General features: G+C 36.4%; 1 protein-coding gene across 1 annotated transcript; it reads left to right on the top strand.

Annotated features, from left to right (window-relative positions):
• The first annotated feature begins 9 nt into the window (after nucleotides 1-9).
• On the top strand, nucleotides 10-14,721 carry LOC111344933 (DNA-directed primase/polymerase protein-like). Its single transcript, XM_088748575.1, has 18 exons — nucleotides 10-181; nucleotides 263-352; nucleotides 5,065-5,143; nucleotides 5,812-5,903; nucleotides 6,481-6,527; nucleotides 7,260-7,351; nucleotides 8,335-8,408; nucleotides 9,065-9,138; nucleotides 9,446-9,649; nucleotides 10,413-10,484; nucleotides 10,598-10,692; nucleotides 10,793-10,875; nucleotides 11,001-11,095; nucleotides 11,602-11,724; nucleotides 12,178-12,256; nucleotides 12,758-12,840; nucleotides 13,567-13,610; nucleotides 13,745-14,721. Exons 1-18 carry the CDS (start codon nucleotides 129-131, stop codon nucleotides 14,414-14,416), a joined length of 2,151 nt encoding a protein of 716 aa, XP_088604701.1. The 5' UTR covers nucleotides 10-128; the 3' UTR covers nucleotides 14,417-14,721.
• The last annotated feature ends 1,225 nt before the right edge of the window (nucleotides 14,722-15,946 follow it).

Genomic DNA, 15,946 nt, shown 5'->3' with positions numbered 1-15,946 from the left:
AATATTGAAAAACATGGCAGACGAGAGGCAGACGACAATTCAAGTTTGGTTCGCGTTTTCGTGTGGTAGATTACTAGTTTTAGCATCTATGAGTAGAAACACGATCGTGATGGATACATACTTATAAGATGGCAGAAAGTACAGTCAGTACAAGGGCATTTTATGGGGACAATTCAAAGAGGTACCTGCACGTCACTTAAGCAGCCGTTGTGTTGATTTTCATTTACAACTACTGCTAGTTTGTTTAATTTTCTGGCTGTAGAACGAATGAAGCTTGGCAAAAAAAGATGAGTAAATTGGAGAGATGTGCCAGGGAATTCGGAGATCACCCGATTTTACTTAAACGTCGAAGGTACGCCCAACTTTTTAGTATATTTGACAGAAATCATTACCACGTTTGAAATTATGCAAATGTTATTCATCGGTAAGAATCAAACATCTTGGGGAATGAAAATTTTCAACCCCCCTTCAAATTTTGCATGCGGCTAGGCTCTCAGTGGGGATGCACAAAAATGCCCTTGTTAAAGGTTACAGCACTCCTGTTGCCATGGTAACAATGGCTGCTTGTTCGAGGCCTGGAGCCTCATTTTCATATAAGAAATATCGCAAAAGAAGTGTAAAATGTTTATTTGTCTATCTCAAGCTACATGCAACATTACAGATTGGTACTTCTACCATACATAGTGACATCATTCATCTCTACTCTAATGCATTCTATTTTCCCTTGGAGTGGATGTGAACACACCAATAGACTATTTATTTTGGTACAGTTTTGGTCACTTCTGCTGTAGGGTAAAACAGGGAAAACGTTTGTCTAAATTTCTCCAAAAGTACATCAATTCTGGAACTGAAACTATGCAGGTAGTTCATGGTTATGATATTCTAGTTTTAAAATGTGTAAAAATCTCTGCGGGCCAGCCTCTACTTTTCATAGTGGCAATTTGCGAACGAAGCTCAAAAATCAGATATTGCATAAAATTAACTGGCAATGTTTACATCTAATGTTCTCAACAACAAATGTTTCACACAAATAAAAAGTGCAAGACTTTAAAAGAATGTTATCTTCTGAGCAATATCCTGGAGATCTTGCCTCTATTTTTAATATTTAAAAACAGTTGATCAACCCTCATGGAGGACTACCCGACGTAACGACAATCATGTGCGTATCATCCAGATTCCGAGTATTGTATCTTCTTTCATGGGAATTTGTGCAATCCGAAATCCTCTTATGATACACCGATATACTTGTCTGTCATTTGAAACATGTTAAAGTTGGCTGATCTACAGGAAACTATCTTAAGACCAATCATTTAACATAAACATGTACATTAGCATGATGGCGTGACGCTGGATTTCTCCATAAAGTTTCCAGTTTCCATCAGGTCGCTCCAAGAAAGACAAGAAATGGACATTAATTGTTTCGATATTTCAGCAGATTTCCACGCATTCTGAAGTAAAAACAACCAAAAAAAAAAAAAAGAGAATAAAACCTTATTTAACGTTCGTAAACGCTGAGGGTGAGAGTATAAATCACAACTTGTCAGTGGTAGTAATGCATGTAAAATCAAAATCAACCACTCATGCCAAAACTATCACAAAGTGGAGATTTTGAAGTAAGTAAGCAAAACTTTATTTACACAGGGTAGCCCATTCAGCACAAGGCTGGTTTCCATAGGGGCCCTGTTTCTTAAAAATAAATTACATCAAAATACTCAATTATTTATATACATGACAAGGATTTTAAAACTACATTAACAGCCTAAGACCACAAAGCCAAAACTCCGTTAGGACCTAAAATAGTTGATAAAATATCAAGTTAAGATAAAAAGAAATGTCTTCCTCAGCGGCAGAATGTTTAAATGTTTTCACTCTTCACAATGTTTAAAGGAAGTTCAGTAAAAATTTCTGTGCCAGTAAAAAGAAAGGTCCTTTTCCCAAAATTTTGTTTTACTTTTGGTAGGTATAGCCTCATTTTTTGCCTTGTGGAATAGTTGTGAATATTCGAAAATCTGGTGAAATATGATGAAAAGTAACTAGGAACTAATGAGTGAAGACAGAGAAAAACGAGTTTAGCCTTGTGGTAATAGCGTCTACTGGAAAGATTCGGCCATTGCAGCTGCTCTATTGCTTAAGATGAGCGAGAGCAATGTGTAATAATCCATGCAGATCTATTTTGTAAGCGCTGTAGTCGATCTATAATTATCTTGCTGTAGAAGGTTACTCCAGGCAATGTCACAGTAATCAAATAAGGGAAGAATTAAAGCATTATGAACAAGTGTTGCTGCCTCCTTTGTGACGAAACTTCTAATACGGCCCAGAATACTAACCCTTGATGCCACCTTTTTACACACATAGTCCACGTGAACCTTGAACAACTCAGTATGGCCTTATTACAACAAATGGAACAGGGATTTTATCACAATAGTTTTCTACAAATTTAGCTTTGCGTGTGGATAGTGAGTAGTTTGAAAGGTGGAATTATGACATGATTTCATTGAATCTTTCATTTTGAACTTTGTTTTGATTTTTTATTGATCAAGACATGGAAGGAAACATTGTCTGACTCAATTGCACTGCGGCGGTGACAAGTCTCTCGTTATCATATCTTGTGCAAATTTTCTGACAGTTTTCTAACAGTTCTCAGATGATTCGAAATGTCTCAGATTCGAAACATCTCAGTTCCTGTCACCCGGAAATGACATCTGCTTTAACCTGCTGTTTGTAAAAAGAAGCAATATGTTGTACAAATTGATATTGTGGCAACTGGGTTTTATGTGTAGTACTACCACTGAAAAGTTGCAATTTACATGTATACTCTCACTCTCAGTGTTTATGAAAGTTCAATCAAGGTTTTCCTCCCTTTTCTTTTTTTGGTTGTTTTACTTCAGAATGCATGGCAATCTGCTGAAATATTAAAAAAAGTCAATTTTTCTTCTTCTTTGGAGCGACCTGATATAAACTTCATGGAGAAAGTCATTTTCACACCATTGTGATAATGTACATGTTTATGACAAATGACGGGTGTTACGATAGTTTCGTGTAGATCAGCCAGCTTCAACATGACTTTGTTTCAAATGACAGACAAGTATATTGGTGTATCGTCAAAGGATTTCGGATTGCTCAAATTCACATGAAAGAAGGTACGTTACTTAGAATCTGGATGATATGTACACGATTTAAGTTACATGATTGTAGTTACATTGGTTAGTCCTCCATGTAATATTTTTTTAAAACATTACAGCTAGAGGTGAGATTTCTCTTTGGGATATTGCTCAAAAGATAACATTCTTTCAAAGTTTTGCACTTTTCATTTGTGTGAAATGCTTATTGTTGACAACATTAGATGTAAACATTGCCAATTTAGGCAATATCTGATTTTTGAGCTTCGTTTACGAAATGCTACTATGAAAAGTAGAGGCCGGCCCGCAGAGATTTTTACACATTTAAAAACTAGAATATTAAAACCAACTAAGTGCAAAGTTACGTATGATGCAGAGCGCTATTTATGCAATAGCGAAAATCAGACCTGAAAAAAATCAGGCCTGTATGGGATTCGAACCACTGACCTCTGCGATACTAGTGCAGCGCTCTACCAATTGAGCTAACAAGCCAAGTGGGAGCAGGCCGTTAAGTTCATTCTAAATAAACCCGTGATGATAAATCAGATACAAATATGAACTTTCATATATTCAAATATGAACTTTCATATATTCATTGTATCTAAGTGCATAGTTTCAGTTTCAGAATCATTACATACTTTTGTTTAGCTTTAGTTATTTATTTTTTTGGCAAATGTTTCAACCACTTTTAGTCTCTAATAGCTGAATAATTTTGACTGGATAATGACGTTACTGCCATGTCCAAAATGTCGCTGTCTAGCATGTCAAACGTATTCTAATGTTTTAATAAAAAATGTTTTATTGCAATTTTCTATTAGTTTAAAAACGTTTTCCTGAAGGCAATTTGCTTTTTCTTCATTGTTTTTTTTTATCCATAAACTGTGTACATAATACATAAGTATGGGGCTGTGCAGTGCGGAAATCCAACCCTCGTGTCATCTTTAGTTACAAATGGTCCCTACACAATTCCAATTTACACCTTTGGCTTCAATAAATTTAATACATCACCAAATTAAGATGTACGATTATGCTATAGTTAATCAGTGAACCAAACAATTTAGATAAAGATAAAGATGAAAATGATCATATAAAGCAGGAGTTTAATGGGAAATTTTATCAACATAATTCATTAGGAAAGGGATAATAATGATTAGAAAACAACCTAGCTTGCTCCGAATCTCACTAAAATGCCAGCATGGACTTCTATATTTTCCTTCCTATTTACTTCTCCTCAAAATACAGCACTCCAAGATCCATGAGGTTGTGTGCAGGTAGAACCAGTGTTGCATTGGGGTATTGGGGTCTATTAAAGACCGCAAAAAAAAAAAAAAAAGAAAAAACAGCAGATCAAAGCTGAAAACCATGTGTAAAACCATCAAAATGATTTAAATTTCCACATCCCTGTTATCAAAACCCTAATGCAGTGAGACAAGAGAAATGGAAACCTAATAGGAAAACCAAAAACCATATCTGATACCAAATGCAAAACCCATTGGAATTTTTTGATAAAAACCCAAAACCATTTTAAAAGAAATGGAAAATCTGCAAACTGGAATGAGCACCAAAACCGAAAAGCAGATTTTTTTTCGGCTAAAAGCTGAAAACCAGTCTAAAAAATAGCCAAAACTGCAAGACCAGAAATCCCAATGCCCCTCCTCATTGTGATCTGAACTTTTTAAATCTCTTAGTTGCTGTTGAAGTCAGGCCTGTCCTCTGAGGTTTAATAGCTGCTGAATGTTTAATGTGTCTCTAGTGGGTGTAATGGGTGCTTTAGAAAAGACTGAATGTCTAATGTGTTTCTAGTGGGTGTAATGGGTGCTTTAGAAAAGACTTACTCTGTCACTTCCACTACGCTGCATGTTCAGCTTTACTCTTATCTTTGCTGGTAATTAAAATTACAACTCAGTTGTGAAGTTACGTCGCTAACATTGATGATGTTTTTTAGGATAGAGGACCCTCCACCTATCTTTGAAACTTTCCCACGACAACAGATGGCCTTTGATTACCTCGAGACTTGTCAAGAGGTAGGTGAGCTAAAGGTTTAAAAGTTTCTTTTAATTTCTTCTCATTTCTGGGAGTTAAGACATACTTTTTAGCAAACGTAATATTATATATATATTTTTTTGTCACCTCAAAATTATCATTTTCTCAAAGCTTCCTTCAACTATTTAATTCACTGTGATTGGCAGGTCTAGGCCTAGTATCACTCAGAAAGGCAATTCTAATCCTCAAAGAAAAATGTACCTGCAGTTTATGGAATCTCAATGGTTAACAAAACATCAGCTTCTCAAGATTTTAGAATAAGAATTCTCCTTTGACAAATTTGACGTAGCTGTTCCTAACACACACCAAGGCAGACAATTATTAGTGAAGGTTTACAGTTTACCTCTCATCTTAGAACATTAATTTCTTTCTGTGCCTCAACCATTCCATAATTTATTCAGCAGAGTTACTTCACCTAAATTTTTATTTGTTTCTGAAAGAATGTCTTGCAATGCAAGTGAAGTAACTGGATTTTTACCTTTTAATTAGGAATAGCAGTTTTTGGATTTGTTTTTCTCTTTCTACAATCACTGTACTTTTGGGTTCATTCTCACCATAAAGCAAAACTTAAGTATAAGGATAGGAAGTAATGAAATACTGTAACTAATAGCACATTTTATAGTGAAATTTAATTTTTTTTACTGGATAGGATGTTCATCTGTTTGCCAAAGAGAAAGTCTGTGATGGAAAACGTGGCTATATTGTTGCAACTTTACCATATTTTTGGCACAAATACACAAGGTCAGGATCACATTTATTTTACTGCAGTTCTTAGCAATCTTCAAAAAAATGCACAAATGGGTGGATCCAGGGTTTTTCTCAAGACACAGTGGGACCATTAACAAATGACCCAGCTGATGTCTGCACTGACAAAAAGAAGGGCTACTGCTTGAAACAGCCATGCTAAACTACCATTCTCAAGGCATCAGACATACATTAATTTTTTTTCAATCCTGTCTCATGTTTTTCTCCAATACAAACAACTGCTGAGTTTTCTTATACAGGTGTAAGAAAAGTGCAGGTCATCTCAGAGGGATGGGGTGCACATCTCCTACATCCCTGCCCTGGATCTCTCCCCTTCAAGTCATGGTATATTTAAAACTTCTGGCAGTGCAAAAGCTTGGTGGGAAGGGTAGGTGAAGCTGACCAAAGAAGAGTTCAACTGACCTTTACACAGATCCTAAATTCAAAATGACCAAATAGCTCAAAATGAAGACAGTTGATGCAAGTGCAAAAAAACAAACACACAAATGAACAGACAAACAAAAACCTTATTCTTTCCTTGTCATTCCTGATATTTCTTTTTTGAACTTGGTAGGATATGTTCACCAGAGGACAGAAATTATTATGAAGTTATACCAGAAGGTCCTCTTAAATCTGTGTATAATATAATTGTTTAATACATATTTTTAAAATAGTCATTCATAGACTTTGTGCTTTCACTCCCAAGATCTTATTAGTAAGCCTCCTAACTGTACTCTTTACAATTCTTGTGATGTTAGTTTGGAGAATTTGTTGTTGGATTGACTATTCTCATCAGTTGTCTGCTTGATATTGAATTGATGTTGTAGAGAGGTATTCTGTTATGGTCACTCAGTTGGGAGTTAAGGAGTTAATTGGGAGTGAAACTGTTGAAAACTGAGACGGCAAATTATTCTAGATTGGTAAAATAGTGTTGAGATGAAGGAGGTGGCCATTGTAGTTGTTGATAATAAAGTAGAGGTCTGGGCCCAGTTGTTCAAAGGCTGATTAGCGCTAATCCAGGGTTAAATTTTAATCAAGATTCTTTGTTCCTTTGTTCAAAAGCCTTTCTCACAACAGATAATTTTCTCTATTCTTTGAAGGATGTTCAGTCATCAAATTGTAGACAAAAAGAATTGTACTGAAGTTTTTTTTAAAAGCTTTCAGATCTTAAATCTGATTTGATTCACACTAACCCTGGGTTATCAACCCAGTTTTGAACAACCTGGCCCTGATGGAGTGAATAATTGTTGTCTTTAAAATGAGGAAGTCTGGTAGCAACTATATTGTTAAGTTGGTTTGATATCTTACACTTAAGATTCTGTGGCAATATCATGGACCTTTGAATAATCATAGGGGCTGCTTGTCGACTGTATTTTGACCTGGAATTCAAAACCAAATTTAATCCACAAAAGGATGGAGCCAGTATGGTAGACATTTTCATCAAGGTGAGTAAAAGACAGTTCATTAAAGACAAGAGAATAAGTGCAGACAAACATGAGAATATTTTGCATTGCTGAGTAATGGTGTGTGGGAGGAGGTCTGCTTAATAAAGGGAAAAACTGTGTTGGAGGTCTAGAGCACCACCCAAGGCTAAAGGCCTCAGCTCATACTCAAGACTTATGGTACAGTTTTTCTCCTATGGACTGATCTATGCCAGTAAATAACTTGATATCTATTTTTTTCTGCTGGCTTGCTTTGTGCTGCTATAGAGCAAATTAGATAACATAGAACAAATACTGGACTGTTGTCTGTCTTGTAAAAAGCTGTACTGGAAAATTCTATAAGTTGTTTGCTCAGTGAAAACCTCCAAGCCTGATCTGTCATTCCTGGGGAGCATTAAACCATAGCCTGATCTGTCATTCCTGTGGAGCATTAAACCCTAGCCTGATCTGTCTGTCCTGGGGAGCATTAAACCCTAGCCTGATCTGTCATTCGTGAGAAGCATAAAACTCTAGCCTGATCTGTCATTCCTGTGGAGTATTAAACCCTAGCCTCGTCTGTCATTCCTGGGGAGCATTAAACCCTGGCCTGATCTATCATTCCTGGGGAGCATTAAACCCTAGCCTGATCTATCTGTCCCTTGGAGTATTAAACCCTAGCCTGATCTGTCATTCCTGAGGAGCATTAAACCCTAGCCTGATCTGTCATTCCTGGGGAGCATTAAACCCTAGCCTGATCTGTCATTCCTGGGGAGCATTAAACCCTAGCCTGATCTGTCATTCCTGTGGAGTATTAAACCCTAGCCTGATCTGTCATTCCTGGGGAGCATTAAACCCTAGCCTGATCTATCTGTCCTAGGGAGCATTAAACCCTAGCCTGCTCTGTCATTCCTGTGGAGTATTAAACCGTAGCCTGATCTATCATTCCTGGGGAGCATCAAAAGGAGGACATATTATGGAATGAATATGAATGATTTTTTCTTCTTCAGTATATTTGTCACCACCTGAGAAACATTTATGGTGTTGATTGTGACAGGAAATATATTATAGATTTGGATTCAAGGTTAGTGTCTAGTAATGAATGGTTATTTCCATGCAAATGCATGATTCAGATAAGATTTCTTATTAACCTTTTGAAGTACTATTACTATTTTCTATGATATACTGGTGATTAAAAAATGGTAATTGATCAACTTAGTTGCTCTCTTCAGTGCAAGTGAAAGTATTCTTGAGGTCTAACATACTTGGGATTCCAACAATTTTAATGATAATCATCACTTTAAAAATATAGAGATACTTTATTCCAGAGCCTGGTTTGGTCTTTTCAGATGTTTCAAAGAGAAATGCTCCCCTTTCATTGAGTGCGTCATGCTGAAGTACAACCCTGTTGTTCATGTATCAACAGTTTTTTCCTCTTTGTTTTAAGGTTTTGGCCTCCTTTTGTTGTTTCAATAGCTTCTCTCATTTTCTTCTTTGACTTTGGCCACTGCTGTTGTTCAGCTAAGACGACAAAGTAACATTGTCAGAGGAAATTTAGGTCACAATGACCCAACCAAACCCTGACCTTAACATGGTATCTCTTTACCTATAATTTATTCACATTGCCAAAATTGCAAGAGAACTTCATTTCTAAATAATAATTTTGATCTGTTGATCTATATAATTACTCTGTAATCCCCTGAGTTATTAACAAGTAAATAGTTGTTGCTTTGTTTGCAGTACTTCCTCTAAGTTTTCGAGACATCTGATCTTCCACTTACCTGGTGCTGTATTTAAAGATAACATTCATGCTGGTAAAATGCTGTTGTTTGTGGCACAGAAAATATTTACTCTATTATGCTACTTTAAGTAACTCAGAGTCTGCAATTCTGCAGATAATTTGAAGGATTGAGGATTTCTTGCTGTTGTCTTGTTTTGTAGTGGAACAATTTGAAGGTCTTCATTAGCCTTCAGAAAATGGATTTTCTCTGACTGCCTAATTCTTCTGCTTAATTTTTGTGGCCTTAGCTATGTTTAATCCAGACATGAAGTTGTTGTGTATAATACTGTTTTACTCAATTGAGACAATTTTTGATTTTGATCAAGAACTCTGATTTTCAGGAGACTTTGTCCGACACATTTGCAAATTACTGGAAAGGAAGCTCAGAGTTGGTTCTGAGTTTTCTGCAAACAAAGATGTGGGTTCTGACTCTTACCAACCAACATGGCCAAAGAGTGAGGTCTTGACTGGGAATGGCTGTGTCCACACATCTGAAATGAATGCAAAAATACAAGAAGAGACACAACATGAAACCTTTACCTCAGGTGCAGTTTTGGACTGATTGTGTAGTGTTTGCAAAGTCAGCTTTTTTATATTATTGATGTTCGGTATAAAGTATGGTTTGAATTCATTACACTGAAACAGAGAATTTGCATTGTGACCATTATGGCCCCTCATTACCAGAGCTTTTCCAGGTTTCTGTAGCTAGTCCTTGGAAGGTAAAGCACTGCTGTCAAATGGCAAGCGTGTGCACTGGGATTAATTTTTCGCTGCTTGATCACCAATTTTCTGCCCAAACTTCAAAGGAAAATATAGGAAACAACTAGTGTCTCCCAAAATAAGCAAATGGAATTTAAAGCATTTTCAGAAATTTTTTAAAGGAAACAAAAGTAAGGAAAAGAAAACACTTTCAAGAGACTTTTTCAAACACAAAGATTAGTTAGGTGAGGGTTTTCTTTACATTTAATATCCTATTTTGAGGTTTACCAAACAAAAAAATTATTCATTAAATTTTTTAAAATACAGTGACTTATTGGCTTTTGTGTTTTTTTCTAATTAGTGCCGTGAGATAACTTGGCTCTGATTAAGCCTTAAAGTATGTCACCTGGTCATTACAATGTTGGTATAGATATTTGACTCATGTGTTGGCAGGTAACCTTCATCACTTGGCTGAGTTTCCTGATGACCTCTTCTACCCTAAAGTGGAGAGAGTCGCTGTTCTCGTCTGGAGCACATGCACAAAAAAAATCAATTTGTTGTGAAGCTATATTCACAAAGTAATTGTAGCACTTTCATTTGCCTTTGTAGTTAACCTGCAAGAACTAAGAGAACTTATTGTGAAGGATGGAAAAGGTGAATTGGGGATTTTCTGTGACCAAGGTGTGTTTAATAATAAGAAAGTAAAATCAGACGCCAATACATGTAAATGTTGCATTGATCTTGTGCAGACGAGAAAATTGTCACTTGCTGACTTCACTAGTTTTAACTTTCAGGGGTTTATACAAGAAATAGAAACTTTCGAATTTTCAAGTCAACAAAGATAGGAAAAGATTCTCATCTGGTTCTCTCCAGACAGAACACCTATAAGGTATTTAATGAAGGAATTCTCTGTTGTGCCTTTATTATTAACACATGTCAGATGGAGAGAGTTTGACCACATTTTTCGTGTCTTGTTTGTCACGTAACAGCCTAGCTTCAAAAATGTGAAAGGAAGTTTCTCCAAAGATTCTGAGTACTTGCTATTTCTTGATTCACTAGTATCCAATGTCAGGTGAGCACAGAACTTGTTTGACAAGTGTGATGACAAATTTGAGTCCTCAACCGGTGTAACTTTTTTAAAAATTAATTCAATCTATAATTAATGCTTCTTTCTGTTTTGTAATCCTATTCAAACAGTATGCAAGTGGGAGGAAAAGATGTCAGAGTATTAACATGTGGCAGCTGTGAGAAATCTTGCAAAAGATCCTCTCGAATGGATGCACGCGATTCAAGTATGTTTTGTAGTTACTTGCCTATCAAGAATATTTGTAAAGACGTAACGTTGAGTAAATACGGCCCTGTAGTAATTTTCTGGCCATGGGAAGATTTAAGACAAGTCAGGGAGAGGTTTGCCAGGGTTCTGGCTCTCAGTATTGGTGCTTAACCCCCTCGCAGACCGATCACTATCTCGCGTTGCTCAAGTCCTTATTTTCCTGCAGGCAAAGAAACCCTGGCACTGAAGCGTTTGACGAAGGCTTTCTTGCGGGTCATTTAGCCCATTTGGACGGACAGTTAGGTGACGAACAAAGGACATTTAGCCGAAAGTGATCAGACTGTTAGCCGACAATCAAAGAACAGTTAGCTGAAAGTTGACGGACTGTTAGCTCATTGTTGACCTATGTGTTAGTTGGAGCAGATTCTATACCTCTCCTGTGGTCTCTTTTTTTCAGTGATGTTAAAGAAAGTTGATCACAAGAAGGAAGTTTGTCTTTACTTAAATTCTTCTCCTTGTTGCTAGGTTCGCTTTCTCAGCATGGATACGAACACTCCCCTTATCCTGAAATTGACAACTTTATCTCAAGTGTTCTCACCAAGGGTGGAGTACAGGGTCAAATCAGGAGATGGGTTTATTTTCCACAAGGTACCGTCTTAGACAAAAGCTTTTACACATAAAAAATATTTATATATAGATATGATTATACGTTTACAGGTAAAAACGAGCGATATAATGTTCTGACATTTCTACATTTTGTCTAAACCGAGACTTCAATAAAGCCTCTAAGTCTCAGAGACAGTTCCTCTCTTTCATTTTTTTCTTTTTGTCTTTAAGTATTGACTGGTACTGTTTATTTTTAGCTTGATATGGGATGATGCTACTGGATCACTGATCTCTAAAGCATTAGAACATATAGGAACATTATATGAATATTTATGTTGTGCATACATTCAGTTCAGTCTGAGGCGTGCCTCTGGACAAGGAATGTAATGAACAGGAGATCAGATGTTCCTTCAAATTCAGAGAATCAGGCTGTGATGAGTGCATAGAATTTCTAGAGATAAGGTCTAAACAAACAAATTTCTTTTTATTCAACAGGAAAGTTAATCACCTATGATGTTATTAATAACCGTTGGTGTGAAAACATCGGAAGAGCGCACAAGAGTAATAACGTGATGTAAGCCATTAAGTCACTCTTTCAGTAATGATTAACAGGCAGATTCTGTTTCCGTGCATCTGTTCAGTAATAGATCACAGGTAACGTCAAAATGTGGTAAGAACATAGAGTCTTTCCACATTTGAACGTCTTCTGTGATCTATAACTGTACAGACCTTCTGCAACACGAAATATATTTGTTTTATATTGTTAGAGAGCAAATAATGTAAATGGTGACGTCATCTATGCGTCTGTCCTCTAATAGATCATAAGTAAGAACCAATCAGAGTGCACGTGTTATTCAGCTTATCATATAAAGTGCATGTATTTTCTTTGCCTTACAATGTGTTTACTTCGGGTTTGGATCACGACGATTCTACTGCATGGTGCTTATGTTGTTCTATCCAGACTCCCTTGAAAGAAAATGAGGTTAATAAACAAAATATCGTCCATGAATTATAAGAAAGGTGAATCAATGATTATGGAAAATACACCAACACGCAGTTAATATTTTTATACTAGGATTGTGGCAGACTTGAGACTTGGTGTTTACTACCAGAAATGCCATGACCCCGACTGTAGAGGGATTGACTATCGTTCCCCTGGTATGTTCTGGATGCCGAAAACACATCATTTTTTAGGATTTGTCGGGGAGCAGACTTAAAAATCGAGAATGCGGAAGAACGATTCATGGAGAGTTCTCGCGCAGATTCCAATTGAAATGCAAAGTATGACAGGGTTTTTTCCAGGAACTGGAGAAGTAACCTTCAGTTTCTATCTACCTACCTATCTAATCTATCTAATCTATCTATCTGTCTATCTATCTATCTATCTATCTATCTATCTATCTATCTATCTAATCTATCTAATCTATCTACCTACCTATCTAATCTATCTCATCTATCTATCGATCTATCTATCTATCTATCTATCTATCTATCTATCTATATTCAAATCTTTACCAGCATCATTCTAGCTTTTTACAGTCCTTCAAAAAGATAGTCAAGAGACGCTCACTCTTAAAATTATAAGAAAGGTGTGTATTTTTGCGAAAAATTTTCCAGACTTCGCAAAAGTATAGAAATAAAGATGCAGCCTTAAAAAAATAATCGGGGAGAAGTCTGGAGTCTATTCCTAACGGCGAGAAGGGCCTAACTAAATTTCACATTCATCCATTAATTACCCAAACATTGGGAAAGCTTTATCGGTTGCGCTATTTGTGGAAGCATTGAGGGGATAAAAGACTTTTTACCATATAAACTAGTCATAGTCTATTGTCGTATGTTCAAAAAAAGCAATCTGCAAACCATTTATCGTGTGGTTACTTTCAGAAAAGCCTATACCACAGGAAATCAATCCGTTGTCAAGTTTTGAGGTAATTGAATAATCACTCTCCTGTGTAAAAAATTTGAATACGATTCATGAAGTGTAGTTTACGCTGATTAATCTCATAGCTCTTTTGTTAATTCATTTAAAAATTTTTCTAAACCGTTTATTTTCATTTTTCAGTTTTACGAGTTTTCAAGTAATGATTTTGATGACCAAGAGCTTTGTAAGTTGTTATCTGAATGCGAGCAGAGGCTAAATGATTCTAGGAATGATGAAATGGAAGAAATGCTAAATACAAACGAGAACAACATGAACGAAGATAGTGTCCCAAGAAATAAACAAGATGTAATGCAATTTGACAATAGTGGTTGTGTTACGCAACCTAAAGTTGGTGATTGTGACTTCGGTAATGACTTGGACGATGCATTACTGCTTGAGCTTCAGATTCCACACCACAGTTGGGATAGCGAGGGTGCAGTTTCACATACAAGAAGCCTTAGGGATCACAACAACCATACGTTACAATCTTGTCATGATAATGAGAATTACACGAACGAAATATGGAAGTTATCAGACGAGAGAAGCAACAAAACCAAAATAAATAAAACGGCTGGAATTGACCTCTCACCAAATTATGCGATTTGTCAGGATGAAACAGAAGCCAGGATGAGTGGAAAATATATGTGTGGTGGGGTATTACTTGAGGATTATTGCGTTGATGATGCGAGGGGAAAATTTTTATCAAAAGAGGAAGTTTCTGAGTGGTTGGATGAAGAATCTCTTGGTGATTTAGAGTTGTCCATGGCTGCGGATGAGGCCGAAAGTACGGCTTTACCTAAGTTAACCTACTAGTTTAGCACACTTTTTTTTTTTTATGTGATAACTCTCTTTACCAGGAAAAGCTTCAAAGATAGTGTAAGTTATTTGTTAAGTTCAATTCGATGTTGTCCTGTAGAGCCCTGATTTCAAAGACAGTTTCGAGAAGTGTTTTCTAACTACATAAGTGAGTGGTAAATGATGTAGCGCTGAGATATCTCAGTTCTCAAATATGTGATTAGCTGGTTTTAACGGAAAAGAAAGCTTTGAAAAAAGAGAGGCTTTCAAAAGAAGCTGTAAGAACCCAAATAAAAAACTTTAAAAAAGAAGTTTAAAAATCACTCGCCTTCGTCTCTTCTCACATTCCCAGTTATTTGATCATGTTTTAGAACCCGGAAAAAGGTTTTTCATTGCTCTTATGACATAACTAGTCACCGATCAAATGCGGGCCCCTTTAAAAAAGCATCCGCTTGGAAACTGAATTGACCAATCAGAAGATGCGTACTATGTTCATTTATTTTAGAAAGCCTTATATAAAAAATATGGCCGGTTCAAGGTCTTCAGTTGGTAAAAGGAGACGTGATATTAAACTGTGCGACAGTAGTAGGGGAGTACAAAAACAAGGGAGGATTGGGTTGCTGTCGCTTATCTTACCTTTAATCTCCCTCCCCTCCCCCCCTCCCGAAAAAAAAATGACCATGATATCCGGCAGTTGGGTCGGGCATTAGTACATATTTTGGCCCACAAGAGGCGATGTTGAAGCTTTGAATTGATCGAGGCATAACATCTGTTGTCCAAGTGTGATTTCAAAGACCTTTTAAGTGTAAATCATGTTTTTGTTATTGTAGTTGTTAGCAATGAGATGTAAACTGTGTTATCATTTTCTCTTTCGTGATCACTGTGTCGCATCTTGCCTAATAATGGTAATGGAAGTGGAGTGCAAATTGGTCCCAAATCATACATGGGATTTCAAAATCTGTGTTAAATATGTTTGGACGTAAGGCAAGAAAACTGGGTCTAGTTCATAAACTCGGCTAACTTCTTCAGTATTGACCACTTTCAAAAATGGCTGCCGGATTAATATTCTTTTGTTTAAATTTAAATTAGCCTTTCTGGCCTCGCTTGAGATGATGTATTCTTTTGAATTTTGTACTGGAAAACGAGGCCAGAAAGGCTAATTTAAATTTAAACAAAAGAATATTAATCCGGCAGCCATTTATGAAAGTGGTTAATAATTTAGAATAAAAGACTTAAAGTGCACCTAAACCCAAAAATTTTTTTTCGCTTAACGAAATAAGCTTATTTTTTGGAGTATTTCTGTGCAAAAATTTTTTAATTTGCTTAAATCTTAAATTTTCTGTGCCTAGTCAAAATACGGAAGATCGGCCGCCATCTTGCCCTACGACCGAGTTTAAAGAGGAATGGCTCTAGCGGATAATGTGACGTCAAATCGAGAACACGAAAGTCTGCTTTTCACACATTTTCACTTGTTTGGGAAGGTTGTGGTCGATATTGTCCTAAATATGCCGACCAGGTGTATTGTATGAGGAATGTATGAAGCGTGAT

The sequence above is a fragment of the Stylophora pistillata genome, chromosome 2 (genome assembly GCF_964205215.1).
Source record: "Stylophora pistillata chromosome 2, jaStyPist1.2, whole genome shotgun sequence".
NCBI lineage: Eukaryota > Metazoa > Cnidaria > Anthozoa > Scleractinia > Pocilloporidae > Stylophora > Stylophora pistillata.
Note: the sequence above shows the minus strand (reverse complement) of the source record. Positions and strands in the feature narration are given on the sequence as shown.

What these genes read in the sequence shown, in the direction of transcription:
- LOC111344933 (XM_088748575.1), top strand. Translation starts at nt 129, where the DNA reads ATGGCAGAAAGTACAGTCAGTACAAGGGCATTTTATGGGGACAATTCA. An exon ending in ATGGGTTTATTTTCCACAAG is followed by an intron (nt 11,725 to 12,177) that starts GTACCGTCTTAG and finishes TTTATTCAACAG; the next exon opens with GAAAGTTAATCACCTATGAT. An exon ending in GATTGACTATCGTTCCCCTG is followed by an intron (nt 12,841 to 13,566) that starts GTATGTTCTGGA and finishes GGTTACTTTCAG; the next exon opens with AAAAGCCTATACCACAGGAA.